The sequence below is a fragment of the Chironomus tepperi genome, unplaced genomic scaffold (assembly GCF_022539635.2).
Source record: "Chironomus tepperi strain 1889 unplaced genomic scaffold, CSIRO-AGI_Ctep_v1 contig_456, whole genome shotgun sequence".
Lineage (NCBI taxonomy): Eukaryota > Metazoa > Arthropoda > Insecta > Diptera > Chironomidae > Chironomus > Chironomus tepperi.
This window is the reverse complement of record NW_027226578.1, coordinates 103304-119327: the sequence shown is the minus strand read 5'-3', so window position 1 is coordinate 119327 and position 16024 is coordinate 103304. Positions and strand designations below refer to the sequence as shown.

The 16024-nt window shown below is 31.6% G+C and overlaps 2 protein-coding genes and 2 long non-coding RNA genes across 5 annotated transcripts in view; 2 read left to right on the top strand and 2 right to left on the bottom strand.

Moving 5' to 3' along the window:
* Window positions 1-259: 259 nt before the first annotated feature.
* LOC139098964 (serine protease easter-like) lies at window positions 260-6831 on the top strand. The gene is made up of 20 exons (XM_070651354.1): window positions 260-460; window positions 606-919; window positions 1547-1595; window positions 1656-1670; window positions 1744-1758; window positions 1819-1855; window positions 1914-2223; window positions 2286-2307; window positions 2368-2486; window positions 2541-2575; window positions 2773-2786; window positions 2849-2920; window positions 3145-3177; window positions 3335-3388; window positions 5224-5447; window positions 5686-5767; window positions 5847-6340; window positions 6399-6433; window positions 6497-6621; window positions 6681-6831. Exons 1-20 carry the CDS (start codon window positions 400-402, stop codon window positions 6734-6736), a joined length of 2166 nt encoding a protein of 721 aa, XP_070507455.1. The 5' UTR covers window positions 260-399; the 3' UTR covers window positions 6737-6831.
* An 820-nt stretch (window positions 6832-7651) lies between these two features.
* Window positions 7652-16024, top strand: part of LOC139099003 (uncharacterized) — a 37308-nt gene continuing 28935 nt past the window's right edge. For both annotated transcript variants that reach the window (XR_011545258.1, XR_011545257.1), the window contains exon 1: window positions 7652-8695. This is a non-coding gene — a long non-coding RNA (uncharacterized lncRNA). The remainder of the gene's footprint in view (window positions 8696-16024) is intronic.
* LOC139099004 (uncharacterized) lies at window positions 8234-9151 on the bottom strand. Its single transcript, XR_011545259.1, has 2 exons — window positions 8959-9151; window positions 8234-8727 (listed from the first exon to the last, which is right to left on the bottom strand). It is a non-coding gene; the product is annotated as an uncharacterized lncRNA (long non-coding RNA).
* Window positions 10414-13642, bottom strand: LOC139098999 (uncharacterized). Its single transcript, XM_070651396.1, has 5 exons — window positions 13587-13642; window positions 11990-12402; window positions 11626-11793; window positions 11409-11525; window positions 10414-11348 (listed from the first exon to the last, which is right to left on the bottom strand). Exons 2-5 carry the CDS (start codon window positions 12348-12350, stop codon window positions 11329-11331), a joined length of 666 nt encoding a protein of 221 aa, XP_070507497.1. The 5' UTR covers window positions 12351-12402; window positions 13587-13642; the 3' UTR covers window positions 10414-11328.

The window sequence follows — 16024 nt, the reverse complement described above, 5'->3', positions numbered from 1 at the left end:
AAAAGTACAGAATATCAGTTGTAAGCAGCCCTTAGTGTAGAAACTAGAGCCATTAATTAATTTTTATTACTTTTATGTTAATTAGCATTCAATGAACTTGTTTCTGCACGTTGATGACACAAAACTTGTTCCTTTGACTAGTTCTTGCTGATTTTTGATACCTTGTTTACTTCTTTTTTACCTCTCAGAGAGTGTTTAGATGCCTTTGAAACTTCTCAGAGATTATTGAGTAAATCTTGATTTTTATGAATAAACATTAACTTTTAATCGATACTTAGTCAGTCGTGAGAGAGCAGTCGTTGTGTTCAAACCTTATCTCACATGTGATTGGCGACAAAAAAGGCCAAAATCAAGGTTTTTTGCTTCTTCTTTAGTCGTATCGATATTAACTTAAGAAAGATGTTGAAGATAACATTAGTTTTACCACTCATTGTATGCACATTAAGTGTTGTGTCTGCACGTAAGTAATTTATTTAGCTTTGATGACTATATAAGTTACAAAATAAACTTGATAACCTTTAAACTTTGTATTTTTGACAACTTTTTTGTTTACTAAAAATTTATTTTTATTTTCATGCTCCAAAACCGGCATATTTCTAAAACAGAAACTTCCTTCGGTCGTTGCTTCACACCCGACGAATACCGCGGAGATTGCATCTATTTCAAATCATGTCAATCATTATTTGAATTGTCAAAAAAGAAGCCACAAGATAATCGTGATCGTCTTTTTATTACATTAAGTCAATGCGGTTTCCGTGATGGTCAGCCACTTGTGTGCTGTCGGGATGTACCACCACCACCGCCACCAACAACTGAACCACCAACCACACCAACTAGTGTACCAGTTTCGACTAAAGATATTCCAACACCTGGCAAATGTGGTATTGACTTTGAGAATCGTATTTATGGTGGTAATAGGGTGAGTAAATGGGGTAGGTGGGAATTTGAGGAATTTGGCAAAAACCGGAAAGCTTTAGGAGACTAATGTATTACAAAAATCGGGAAAAATCAATTCTATGACGAATTTGGGGTTTTTTGTTTGACATTTAAAGTAAATAAACTGCTAACAAGTTTCATCTTAACAAAAATTGATAACTCAAAAGTCAAATAAGTTTATGAAATTAGAAATGAGAATAGATGACAATATTCTATGCTTTATCTGCTGAGTCATAAAGTTTTTTGGGAATTTGGCAACCTTTGTGCCGTCAAATTTTTTAGGAAATGTCATAAACTATATGCCGTGAGCGGTTTCGGTCGATGCTCAAAAACCAAGGTGTCCCGCGTAAAATAGTTGCCCACCACTGGACCAGATAATAAATTACTCTAAAAAATAGTGATGGCTTCATGGTCAAATGTGAGTGACATCTTAGTAGTACACTGGTGTGTCAGGATACGCAGTTTGAGCAATACTGCACTATTTGATAGTTAATCTTGCTGGTCTGCAGTCTAATTAATGATCTATTCAATCTCACTTCTGTTCTGACTGAAGTTTAATAAAATTCACAATTATCTTCTAATATTTTTCATTTTTTCAAACCATCAACAGACAGAAATCGATGAATATCCATGGATGGCTCTTCTAGGATACTCAAAACGTAAGCATATTTAATAAATTTTTAATTCTTCCAACTAATCATTCCTCTTTTATCTTCCAGCACAAAACAAGAAAGGTACATTGATTATTTTTAGATGCTTTTTCAGCTTAATTCTAACTTCTCTGCTTAAACTCAAACAATCAATTAGGTTTCCATTGTGGAGGTATGTAATAAATTTCCATGGATTTATCTCATTAATTCCTATAAAAAATTATCTATCCAGGTGTTCTCATCAACCATCGTTATGTCCTTACTGCAAGGTATGTGTAACTTTATTTCCATCAATTCCAGATCATCTCAATAATCCTTTCATTCCAGTCACTGCGTCAACGGCAAGGATATCCCACAAACATGGACATTATCTCACGTTCGTCTCGGTGAATGGGATACAGCACAAGAAGTCGATTGCGATGATTCATTCAAAAACGAAAGAGTTTGTTCACAGCCACCAATTGATGTCAACATTATTGAAAGAATTCCACATCCACAATATGATCCTTATAACAACAATCAGTTTAATGACATTGCAATGTTGAGATTAGAGCATCCAATAGAATACACTGAATTTATTAAGCCTATTTGTTTGCCAATTGATCCAACACTTCGAGGCAATGATTTTATTAAGCAGGTATGGATGTCGTGCATGATGTGATTACATTTATAATTCATTAAATTTTTATGACTTTTCAGACGCTTTCTGTAGCTGGATGGGGTAATATAAAATAAATTATGATATCTTATACCACATACTTTATTTATTATTATTAAACAGGTAAGACTGAGAAGCTTTCCGCATCGAATCTCAAGTTGAAGGTCAATGTTGATGGTGTATCAAATGCTGATTGTAATCGTGTTTACAACAACGAACAGAGACAGATCATTGACACTCAAGTAAGTTGATTTTGTTAAGTTGATGTTGTGATATTAAATTGTTGATTGTTTAAGGTATGCGCTGGAGGAAAGAAGGGACAAGACAGTTGGTGAGTTGAATCTTAGGGAGGTTGGGTTTTTGGTGATTTATTGGGCTTGTGTGGTCAGCAATGGTCAATATTCATAACTCAAGTGGAAAAGGCTGTTACTATTCTTGCCGACTAATTGCCTTTTCCACTTAGCCTATTCAAGTCCTATAGATTCTTAAAATATGACTAATTTTTGACATTCCTTCTAATTCTTTCAGTCGTGGTGATTCAGGTATGATTTCTAAATTACTGATTTTTGATAGTTTTTGAGGTAAAAATTTGAAATTAATCTAGGTGGTCCATTGATGAGACAAAATGAGAGAGGAAATCCACCATACTGGTATTTGGCTGGTCTTGTTAGTTACGGTATGTTGTGATCTTGAGTGTTGTAGCTTTGGGAGTTGAATGTTAAGTGCTCTCGAAACTGAAGCCTTCTGGATACTTCAAAGACTAAATACTTCACAATCTCGGCTTTGAGATTTGTCGGGATTGAGTCTTTGGAGTCTCGTGATCGGTTTTGGTTCCAGTTTCGTCAAACCTTGACTTGGAAACGTCTTACTGAATATTAATATTGTTTTGTTCAATTCCAGGTCCATCTCCATGCGGATTGGAAAATTGGCCAGGTCAGTATTTGGAAGCAATATAGTATAAACTGGCTAGCATCTGTTAGCACCCTGTTAGATGTCTTAATTACCTTATTCCCCCTAATTTCCCCAATTCTTCCACTTAATCAATCAATATTAATCAATTTTTTTTATTTCTATATTCAAAAATAATCAGGAGTTTACACACGTGTTGGAAAATACATCGAATGGATTGAAGACACAATTCAACCATAAATAAAAATTTAAATAAACTGCAATCAAGTGATAACAAGACGAGCAAACATAATTTGAGAGTTAAATAAATATTGCAAAATCAAACCTGATTAACTTGTAATTTTATAGAAATCCCCATATTACGTAAGCAAATAAAAAAAAATAAAATGCTGTCAAGATGTTTATGAAGAAGAAAAAAAAGTTGTTCTTTAGTTCTGTTTATTTATTAATAGCTGGTTGTGCATATGGCTTTGTTGTGATTTGTGGATATTTCTTGTAGGTAGAATGTTTGTAAGGTTAATGATCGGAATTGATGGAAGTGTAAATTTCCCGGATAGTAGAAGTTGGTTGATCGAACAAAAGTCTGTACCAAGTCGGTGTGACTCTGATTTAGTGCTGGAATCGATATAAATCCGACTCAATTTTAGAGTCCCAAGAGCCTGATATAGGATTCTAAATCGATTTTCGAGGCACATTAGTTTACTACGACATATAGGTTGTCAACCACTGCTTTTTAATTCAAACACAGTCGTGCGGACAACCTGTGTTCAGCGGCAATCTAGTGGGTCTGCACAATTTTTTGAAAATTACCATGAGTCGTAGCCTGAACCAAAGTCTCGACCGAAATCGGATTTGACATTACTATAAAGTCGACCAGCAGTCCAGAAAAAAGGTTTCTCACAACTGCTCTAATATACAAGATTCCATGATGACATTTCAGTATCCTATGACCATCCTCTTTGAGTTCCAGTTAGAGTTTCTAAGTAAATACAATAAATTTAATCAAGTCTTATTCCCCTCCTCTATATTAATATAAATTGAATATGTTTCAAGGAAAAACATCTATAATCAAAAACTGGGAAAGCCCAGAGTTGAACCAGATTGAGTTCAATTCGTTGATTTAATGTAAACAGCTTTTCGAAAAATTTTAAGAAATTAGGAATTTTTGTTACGAGTAAGACAAATGAAGAAGGCTTCGGAATGGAGTTTTGAAGTCTTTATGGTAGCTGTTTGGGTTCCACATAGAGTCGGCTTCTTCATATGTATCGCTCGGGTATGTACAAAATTAATACTGACTTTAAGAAGCTTAAGCTAAGGTTTTTCCAATTTTACAGGAATTCTCGTCCACAACAGAGTTGATTCCTCATTATACATTGCCATAGGTCTGCATTTTAATGTCCTTTCTCATTACTATAGACAAAAACTTATAAAATTGTAATTAGTCTAGTCTTTACAACCAAATCCTTATACCTACAACAACATATTCGAACACTCAACCACAAACAATAAAATCACGTTTTAAAACCACTTAGCATTCCTTTAATTTACTATGTTTGCACTTCTTCTGTTTTAAAAATATTCTCTCGGCACTCAGTTCTTGTTCATTAATTGAGCTGATAGTGTCTACAGAGACATTATTATTCTCTTACTTTATTATCAAACAAAACCTTATTCTCATGAAATTTTAATATTTAAAATCGTCGTTCTAGTTAAGTCTGACATTCAGTCTCTTGCCATAACTTGAATTTGTAGCACCTTGTGTCGTATTCTCTTCAACAATTTTGTTTGCGGTTTTTTGTTTGAAGACTCAATTAGTTTAGAGAAAAATCCAGTTAATCTGGTTATTCTTCTGCTGTAGTTCATTACATTACAAATTAAAAATCATGGCTAAAGCCATATTTTCATTATTATTGTTTACAACAGTGCTTATCTATAATGTTGTTGAATCTCGTAAGTGTCATGACCTTTCTTACTTGTTTTTTTTTGTGACTGTATGGCTAACTTTTTTTGTGAGTCTTGCTCTTTTTCTTACTTCCCCAAAAAATGACATATTTCTCTTTTTCTCTCAAGAATTCAATCGATGCTCATCAAGTGAGTCTTGTATACCATTCAAAGAATGTGAGCCATTGAAAAGATTGACCGAAGCCGGTCGATTGACACCGCAACAAACAGCAATGCTTAGAAGTAAACAATGTAATTCAATCAATCGTGTTGCTTATGTTTGTTGTGAAGGAAATGTGCAGAAGGCGAATATACCAAGACCACCTACCTGTGGAACGTTGTTTGGTGATAGGGTGAGTAGTAATTTTGGTTTGGGATTGTATTGGATGGCATGAAGTTCCCATTACGACAACGTGCCGCTAGGGTTCACCGCATTGTACTCCTCGGGTAGTTGATACATAAATTAGACAGCTTACCTTATATCTTACCTTTTATGACATCATAACTCTTTTGATTCACATGATCCATCACATGATACAAATTTATTTGAATAACTTAGATAACTATGAATAGATATTAATTTAATTATAGATATTTGGAGGTGAAGAAACTAGTCTCGATGATTTTCCATGGATTGCCCAGATTCAGTATTCAAAACCTGGAAATAAAATTGGTAAATTCTCACAATTCTATTTATAGAATCAATCTATAATTCCCATAAAACTCTAAATTCCCATAAAATATCCATACAGGCAGCCATTGCGGTGGAAGTTTAATCAACGATCAGTTTGTCATAACAGCTGCTCATTGTGATCGTAAAGTACCTGCAACATGGAAAATTATTCAAGTTCGTCTCGGTGAATGGGACACAAGAATGAATCCAGATTGCGTAGATTATGTAAATGAACGAGTCTGTGCTGATCCATATGTCGAAGTTCCTGTATCTAAAGTCATTGTTCATCAAAGTTATGATCCAGAATCTCGTAATCAGCCAAATGATATTGCTTTACTTAAGCTTGGCAGAAAAGTTCAATTTACGGAATGGATTAAGCCTATTTGCTTGCCCGTTGACTTTAGTGTCAGAAATCTTGACTTTACATCTCATGCACTTGAAGTTGCTGGATTTGGAAAGACTGAATCTGAAAATGCAAGTCCTGTAAAGATGAAAGTCGGTTTGAATGCAACACCGCAACAAGACTGCCAATTATTTTACTCAAAACAAGGTGTTCAAATTGGAAGCTCTCAGGTTTGCTGCTAATATTTGAAATTTTGGTACCATAGCTGACTGTATTGTCTTTTTGTAGATGTGCGCTGGTGGTGAGGAAGGAAGAGACAGTTGGTAAGTTGGAAGAATTCGTAAATTTTGAGGACGTTGCATAATTTTGTCATTTTTCAAATAAAGCAACGGAGACTCTGGTGGACCATTGATGAAATATGGAAATTACCCAAATTCACAAACTGCTTACTACATGCTTGTTGGTGTTGTATCATTTGGACCAAAGAACTGCGGAACTAAAGATATTCCTGGTAATTTTGTCATACTTAATTTTTTTATGGGGAAATTTTAATTTCCTAAATATTTTTAGGAGTCTATACTCGTGTCTCGGAATACATTGACTGGATTAGTACTAATGCTGTTTAAATTGTGATTAAAATTTCATTGAAAATGTTCATTAACTTGTTGATTTCGCCGATTTGTGTCTTAAATAAATGAATTTCTTTTACATTTTGAGTAAATGAGCACTTATTCAATTTTATTCTGTGATTTGACTTCCTCGATTGACACAAATGAAGAAGACTACGCATCAGAGCTTTGAAGGTCTATTTTTGGGAGTCCAATGGGGTCTAAGTAAAGGCGGCTTCCATTCAGCGTCATTAAAATAGCCTTAATTGACCCTTAGAAGCTCTATGACGGAGTCTTCTTCATTTATGTCTCTCGGGTTCCCTAGTAGACAAAGACCGTACACTCAAAAGCAGAGTAAGCTGAGTGTGAACAAGCTGTGTGGCTGTTAGGGCTTAAGATTAAACTTTTAATCACACAGTTTAAAAATATTTCAATATAAATCTGCTTGCATCAGGTTTAAAAAGCTACATTTCAATGTTGACGAAAGCTAACTTTTAAATTCTTAAAATACGTTAATATTTTTACATAATTTAGTTTTTTTTGAACGTTTTCAATATAAATTTAAATAAATTTAAATGAATATTTAAATTTTACTGAAGTGTTTGACCCAAGTCTGAACCTTGGAATATGTGAAAAATTTCGAAAAAATATTAAATTTTGTAAAGATTTTTCATTAATATTGATGAATAAAAAATCAAAAAATTTTACATGATTTTCTCGAGAAAGGCCGAAGAATTTCCGGATTGGATGTGTAGAAATGGACGCTAAAGTCATTTTCAATACCATTTCGAACATGAAGAAGATATCAAAGGATTGAGCCGATGTATTCCCGAGAGAATATACACAATTCTCTCAATTTTATTCGCTTGTTCGTCTAAACAAACGTATATAACGTTACGATGAAACGAAAATTAAAGCAGTTTTTTCCGAACGATCGTGGAATTGAAATAAGGCGGAATTTTTTTATATAAATTTTTTAGAGCAAAGTGTGAATGAATCAAGCATGATTGATTGTACATTGTTGCATAGCTAAGGCATTATTTATTTGAGAATTTATTTGGTCTTAATTAACAAAACTTAAAAATTATGAATTTCAAATTTTGTTCAAAAATTTAAAATTTTAACAGAATGTGGCAGCCCAAAATTGAACATTTTTAAATAGTTCAAATTTTGACTTATTTCAAATCAAAAATTTCCGATACAAAAAAAGTCAAAATATAAATTTGAATATTAACGACAATTTTTGAAAAAAATAAATAACGGTCGTTTTTAAAACTGCCACATCCAAAATTTTGTATTATTAAAATTAAAATCTGAGTTAATATCAAGTCACGATGCTTAAAAAAAGCATCTTAAAGCATATTTGAGTTGTTCATGATATCCGAACACCGTGAGTTCGAACTCTCAAACTTAAAGCTGCTTAAAGCTCAAATTTAAGCATAGAATAGCTAATCGAAATAAACTTAAAGTTTATCAATTTTTTAAAAACTTAAATATAGTTTTCAAAAATTTAAATTTTTATTTTTTCAATAATTTTCGAAATTTTACTTAATAAAATGATTCAGCCTTCAAAATTCAGATATAGCACAACTATATAAGGCCTGTAAAACGAATGAATTCATAATGCATCAGTTACTCAACTCTTTTTCAATCTTCATGCCAATTTAAATCTCAAATTGGGTCGCGAGTTCTACGGATCTAAAAGTCACTATCTAGTGAATAGATAGAGTCAAAGTTTAAATTTATATTCATTATCATGAATGTGTGCTGTTTATTCAAATGAAATTTTATTGAAAAAAAAAATAAATAAATTAAATTCAAAAAAAAAAAAAATTGCAATTTTGCTGCGCAATTGAAAAAATCCAAAATGGAAAACAATGTCCGAACTACTCAGTTCGGCCGTCATCCTGCAACTTCTCATCTGATTGTTAATAAGATGATCTAATGCTGCCCTCCCGGATTCGTTATGCTATTCAGGTAATTTGAATCATTATAAAAAACTGGAAATACTGAATGTATGCGTTTAAATGTGTTCTGTGAATTTTATGACTACTAAAGAAAATTATGACAAATATAAATAGACCCGAGCGACACAAACGAAAAAGGCTTTGGCATGGTTGCTTTTATTAGTATCAAATGTATCGCCTTTTTGTGTAACCATTTTGAAGCCTTGCCTGCACAAAACAAGCAACGAGCCCTTTGTGTTGCTCGGGATAATAGCTATTTAATATTAATTATACCATTTGATAAGCAGTATCAATAAAATTGGAATCTAATATTTCTATATTGTACAGCAGTCTTTATGGGCAGCCTTTATGCACACATGCTGCCCACAACTGCACTTGTAGACTATTTCAATACATGTATTTTTCAATAATGCTCTAAGCCTTGAAATATCGGGTAAACGCCTTTGAATGACCTTCAAGTTGTAGATTTGCTATAAATAGAGGCATTTTTATATCATTTTTACTATCTTGAATTTTATAACATTTGATTTTATGTGAAAAACTCTTTAAAAATCAAACTTGATATAAACAAGCTTTAGCAAGCTTCAGCATCTTCAGATTCTTTCACTATTTTTTAATTTAAATTTTAAATTTTCTTTTGAAAATTCATTTTAATAATTAACATATTTAATAATTGCTGACGTTTTACGAAATATGCTAACTGCTGTTTTTAATGTAAATATCAAGTGAACATTTGATTTTTAAGTATTTCGTATGTGATATGACTAAATACATATGTGAGAGTTTTATTATAAAGTTGAACACATACAACACAAAGCTTATATATAACTTAACGCGATTTTCTCGACTAGGATTTTTTGTAAGTTTAAAATGAACTATAAATTGAAGTTGTTTTTGCTGACCAAGAGGTGCAGGCAGATGTCATGTTTTAAGGACGAGTTTTAGAAGCTTTTCTCTTGATGGGCAGCTCATGTGCCAGACGACGACAAGATGCCACAGTAAACAGAGTATCATTTGGAAATCGCAAAAGATCGAGAGAAAGACCGAAGAGTTGTTCCTGGATTGGATGTGTTGATATAGACGCTAGTGTTCTCAACATCCCGAACTGATAGAAGTTATCGAAAGACAGAGCTGTCTGTAGACGTTCTCTAATAGTAAGTAAGTAAAAGAATTATCAAAAAGTGTAGGTTTGTCATCATTATTCAAAACATATTGACAAGGATATAAAGAAGTGTCAATCATGATGCTTGTTCGACCTGCAACATTGAAAGGTTCTGAGTCATGGAACATGACTATTTCGGATGAGGTCGTGCTTGGTATATTTGATCAGTCGCCCCTAGTATACATGAACCAAAAAGGATGGAGACTTTTTTCATAAACGAACCTGATTAAAATGCCTTCGATGGGCAGGACACATTGTTAGGAAATCCAGTAAAGCTCCCACTAAGTATCTTTAAGTCTGATTTTATAGATGACAATAGAGCACGATGGTGGCCATAGAACTCTTGGAAAGAGACTGTTGATAGAGACAGTGTAGCATTTGGAATTGGAAATTATCAAAGCACATTAAGTGATAGACTTAGTTGTAGATGCCTACTGAGAGAAGTCATGGGTCGCAGATGAATCTGTTCGGTCAGCGAGGTAAGAGTAAGTCACATACAAGCTAATTTAAAGGAATCTAAAATTAATTTTTCAAATTTATTTTTTTTAGATCTGATTGGACTCGAAATTTGACGTAAAAATCTTACAATTAAAATACATAAAATGCAATGTAATAACACAATTTATAATTGAAATTTATAAAAAATAATAAAGGACCACAGCAGGCAAAGAGCACGCTTACTTGATACAGAGTGACCACGACGGTATCCAACAGCAGTCTCTTTGCCTGTTATGGGAATTTACATGAATAAACATTTAAAAATTCAACTTAGTCTTTAACAATAAAATAAATTGAAGAATGTCTGTAGTGGAATCAAATCAGATTTCCATCTTAATTTTTTGGTAATGTGAATTTCAAATCCCGAGTAACACTAATGAAGAAGGCTCCGATAAACATCTTTTATTAACACCAAGTGAAAGCTGCGTTTATTTGGTTTCTATATGGCTACTTAAAAGATCAGTAGCTAATCGTTCTTCATTTGTGTCACTCGGGATTATTTTGCATAAATAATGTCTTTGATATATAAATTTAACTTAACTTACTTATTTCGATCAATAATGGAAAATTTATATGTTGTTGAACACTTTTCTGATATTTTGTAAATTCTGATCTTATGGCACGAACATTCAGTGTTCAGTAACAAGTATTTTTAAAATTCTTTTTCATTTTGATCCATTTTTTTAAGGTTTAAAGTTTTAAAGTATTTTTTTAATTTTAAGTTGATATTAAAAATATGGGAAATTTTTTAAAATTTAATATTAAAGTACATTTTGGTTTAAAAATAAAGGTTTACGATTAATCTAACCTTAATTGTCACAGCTAGAGTTGTCTTAATAGGCACAAAGGGAATTTTCAATCTTACCTCACATATTTTTCAACAATATTTGTATGTAGATTTAGAGATTAGAATGTAAATTTCCTTTGTGTCCATCAATACAACTTTGGTCACAGCATTAGCATCATGAATTCATGTCCTTATTTCATTGCGATTTCTTCTTGGCTAAAAAAACGTAAAAATTAATGAAAAATTAAAGAATTTATTTAAAATTAATCTTATTACCTTCAACAATTCTACGAACAGTCTCAGCATAATCATTTTTACAAGCATCAAACAATGCTTGGTATACTGTTTTAATGTCAGCATTGTATTCAGTCATAAGAGTCTCGATCATGGAATCTAAAATAATCATTGATTATTGAGAGTTGTTATTTAATGGGAAATTTCACCCGAGCGACGGAACTATAAAGGTTCTGTGTCACTCGGGCTTGTTACTTACCACGCAACAGCTCTTGATTCTCAATAATTGTAATTTCAAATTGAGATGAGTGTGCGGCAGTTGATCCGAAATTTCCAATTTCATTTAGATTGTCATCTACGAAGATCACAGGGAGATTTCCTAAGAATGAAGACGCATTTTTTGTGCCATTTCCATTATTTGTTGCATCTGTCAGGATCACGAATATTAAAATCAGTAAATACTAATTCTAGATCAGTGGTGGACAACCTGTGTGCCGCGAAATTGTATTTAGAAATGCCATGAGCCGTATTCAGTGTGCGTTATAGGTCGATTTTTATCATGAAAGTGAGTCGCGGCACACAGATTGTCCAATACTGTTCTCGATATTGACTTAATAAATTACCAATCGCATCTCCTGACAAATCATCAATAAAGTCATTCAAATTGCTTTCGATAAATTGCTTAAGTGTCATTGCTGTTTCATTTGGCGGAGATTCTGGTAAATCTGGTGTAGATTCATCTGTCATTGATGAGCTCTGAGTTGAGTCGCTATGTTGATTAGTTTGAGGATCAATCTTCTTCTTGCGATGATTCTTTGATGTCTGTACCTTCTTTTCATTCTTCTTACACTCATCACAAGTGCATTTTCTATTTGGACATTTACTGCGGTGTCCTTTTTCAAGAACCTTAATGTCATGGTTAGCACAGAATCTACAAAATTTTGGATTTCTGACGAGTTTTCTGTTCACGTATAATCTTGCCATTGTGACTTTTGTGTTTAAATTTTGTTGGACTCAATTTTCGGTGAGGAAATTTCTGTAAATAAAATATAAAAAGATGAGTCATTGTAGTGAACTTAATCTCAACAATGTTAAAATTAACGGATTTTATTTGAATTTCTAAATTGTTATAGCTCATTGTTATAATAAATTTGATATTCTCTTAATGTTATATAACCTTCGTTGTTATATTCAAATGCGTGCGATTCGAAATTTGCGATTTTCTTTATTTTTGAGAAAATTCTTAAAATGTTTAATATCAAAGTTTGAAGTCTATTAGAGTTGATAAAAGTAGAGTCAACTTGAGAACAAGTCAAAAAGCGAATTTTAATTTTTTTGCGTAACGTTATAAGTAGGATTCGACAAGTGCAAGCAAGTATGCGCAGTTTTTTGTATATTTTTGCAACATTTATTTTTAAAAAAATTCTGGCACTTTTATACAAGACTTGCAAACAGTTTGCACATACTTGCATGGACTTGCCGAACCCAACAAAATGTGTGCCTATACAAAGTTATTTTTTTTTTAATCAATTTTTTTATTATTTTTTTAACCTTTGATTTAAAATAAAATTGATGACTGAGATTTAGGATAAACAATCATATATTTTGGATAGTAAGCTATGTACCCTCATTCCTAAATAGGCTATGTTTGTCAGTTTTCTCACTAGAGTTGTCTCCTCCCGAAAATATGTATATTTAAATAAAAGTGTTAAAAAAGGAGAAGTTAAAAATTAATTTATTTTAAGAATTTTAAATTTTTTAATAATTTAACAAAAAAAATTAACTTAAATATTTTAAAAATCACAACATTTTTTTAGTGAAAAAAAAAAAAATTTATTTGAAATAATTAATTGTTGAAATCAAAACTTATATGAGACGTTCAACTGTCTTAAGTGAGTTTCAATTTCATGTCACTTTCAAATTGTGGAAAATTATCATTTTTATTTAAAAAATAAAATTGATTTTTTATTACAAAAATCGAATTAAAAACCTGTCTTGCAATAAAAACTATCAATTCTTATCTAAATTCGATTTTATTATAATTCCTTATTTCAATCATTGTGAATCATTATAATCAATTCGATTCTCTTAATTTTTTTTTTTACCATCCAGCTCTTTATATTTTATGTATTTTATATTCTTTTCACTTTTTGCAAATAATTTTCTTTAAGTATCGATTTTTCACAGTCTTTTAAATTATTAATTATTGTATCTACTCACTTAACACTTGTTCTTTCGATGTGATTTAAATAGCTGTCGGCAAGCTAATACGCAATCTAATAAGAACTCTCGAGTTTAAAAGAGAAAAAAAAAAATCCTATAACACATTCGAATTATGGTGATCGAAATGCTCACCAGACACAAAAAAAGAATGAAAAATTGCATGAGAGCCTCTCATGTTTTTTTCTTCTTTGATTATTTATATGGTGTTTTAATATACATTTTTGTAATAAAACACTTATACACTTCTGAGTTTTTATCAATCATCTATTCTGTGTTACATTCATGTCTCTTTTCACATTTGCAAAAATAGATTTAAATATGTTGTAGTGAGAGTAAAATTATTGAGATTAAGGTACAAAAATGAGAAAAAAAAGAAAAAAATAATAAAGCAATGAAAATGCGTGTGGACCGATACTGGCTATAAAATAACTACGGGTGAATGAATCATAGGATCTTAACTTTTTGATGTTTTTTTACATAAACCATCCAAAACTAGAACTGTGCATCAATGAAACTGAATCTTTACATGAAATTGTAGGGCTAGGTGCCATATTGTGCTAAATTTTTAGGTAGAATAAGTTTAAAATGTCACAATGTATTGCAAAAATCAATTTTTAAACAAATATTAATAAGACGTCTTGACAAATTATCAAGATAAGTTTTTGGGCGATTAAAATTCAAGCTTCTTTCTTTAGCGGAAGGAAAAAATCAATGTCAAGGCCGAAATTTTATAACAGAACGTGTAGGGATGTCATTTTCATGCCAGCTAAAAAGTGTGCTTGAAGGCGCGTTGGACTATACATTTTCGACTGTTTAAAACAGCAAATCAAATACAAATAAACAATCGTAGACAAATGTAACCTATGTTTACAAATATTAATTTACTGGTGCTCCAACACATATTAATTTGCATTTATTGTCTATATAAAAACATCATAAACGAAAAGGAAAAAATTGATGTGATTAATTTTTTTATATTGTTGCATACTGGTAGAAAAAGTTCATATGTAATTCAGATTATACCGGTTCGCAGGAAGTTAATCACTACGTCATATATATTTCTTTAGTTTATGTTTAACACTATCGTATCGCAATCAAATTAATACATGATTAAGAAAAAACCACAATACAGTTGGTATTGGAAAATGGCAAGCAATAACCAGAGATAGGACCAGCATCAGGCGACACCTGAGGTAGGCCATGGATCACAATTGATCTGTAAACCCAGCAAAGTAATGAAGTAATAACGACAATAGTCAAAACACCGACCAAGCTATCATGCGTTTTCAAATCACATCTAAAAAGAAGAAGGAAAGAAAAAGAAAATGAAATAATATCGCTGCTTTAATATATGCAGTTAGTGAGTTAAGTGTTGTTTTTTGATGAAGAAATATTTTTTGATGATGAGATCATTATGATGATGTGAGAAAGAGATAGCTATATATTGCGACATAATATTCATATAATTAGCTGATATTCAATATTGTATTAATGTAGAGATAAAGATGATCGTTCGGTTTATGATTATCAATAAATTCAATTATCAATTGGACACTTGTTTATTGTATATATCCCTAGAAAAATTGGTCATATTTTGATGAAGGCTTAAAATAGTTAATTTAAATACGGAAGATAATTCTCACATTCTACGTGAACATTTATTGAAAAAATACAAATATTGCTTTAGAACATTTGAAAGATTGCAAAATAAACTGATATACATATCAAGACTAATAATTCAGATGGGTTTGTGCCTTGGCGCACGAGTTTATTCCATATGTGGTTTCTTTTAAAGCTCACCAATTGTTCATAACCGCTCTGATTATATTTGTATAAAGTGTGAGAAAACATTAAATCAGCAAATAAATCTCTAAATTGTGAACATTTAACGAGTATAAAATTGGAAGTTGTTCAGAAGTTGAGTGATGATCTATCAAATGTGATATATAATTAAAAAGAAAAACACTAAATTATCATGCGATTACCGTTCTCATGACTCTGTCATAAAAGATAATAACTATATTTTAATGTTTTAGCCACTTATTTCTTTAATAAGGCATAAACTTGTAAAGTTATAGAATTTGAATTGCAATATTTGTTTAAAATTAATAAAACTTCCTGTTTTTTTTTGTGCGTTTTTCAAAAGACTGCTTAATTAAAGGAAGTAATATGCGGTTGACTCTTTTATTAAGAATTTATCGCAATATTGCTATATTTTACTGATACGGAAAGAGAGATTGGTCAACTAATTTTATCAGCTTCTAAATTTCTTTAAAGCGTTCATTGCTCATGACGAATATGCGTCGGGCGCATATTCGTGCGATAGCAAATTTCTTAATAAACATCATCATTTTGATTATTCACATGTTCTTTTGTGGGCGATTAAGTTATTAAAGCAATGTGAGAAATAAAACATAAATCTGAATGACATAGGT

What these genes read in the sequence shown, in the direction of transcription:
- LOC139098964 (XM_070651354.1), top strand. Translation starts at nt 400, where the DNA reads ATGTTGAAGATAACATTAGTTTTACCACTCATTGTATGCACATTAAGT. An exon ending in GCAATGATTTTATTAAGCAG is followed by an intron (nt 2,224 to 2,285) that starts GTATGGATGTCG and finishes ATGACTTTTCAG; the next exon opens with ACGCTTTCTGTAGCTGGATG. An exon ending in GATTGAAGACACAATTCAAC is followed by an intron (nt 3,389 to 5,223) that starts CATAAATAAAAA and finishes TTTTCTCTCAAG; the next exon opens with AATTCAATCGATGCTCATCA.
- LOC139098999 (XM_070651396.1), bottom strand. Translation starts at nt 12,350, where the DNA reads ATGGCAAGATTATACGTGAACAGAAAACTCGTCAGAAATCCAAAATTT. An exon ending in GAATCAAGAGCTGTTGCGTG is followed by an intron (nt 11,526 to 11,625) that starts GTAAGTAACAAG and finishes TGATTATTTTAG; the next exon opens with ATTCCATGATCGAGACTCTT. An exon ending in TGTTCGTAGAATTGTTGAAG is followed by an intron (nt 11,349 to 11,408) that starts GTAATAAGATTA and finishes ACGTTTTTTTAG; the next exon opens with CCAAGAAGAAATCGCAATGA.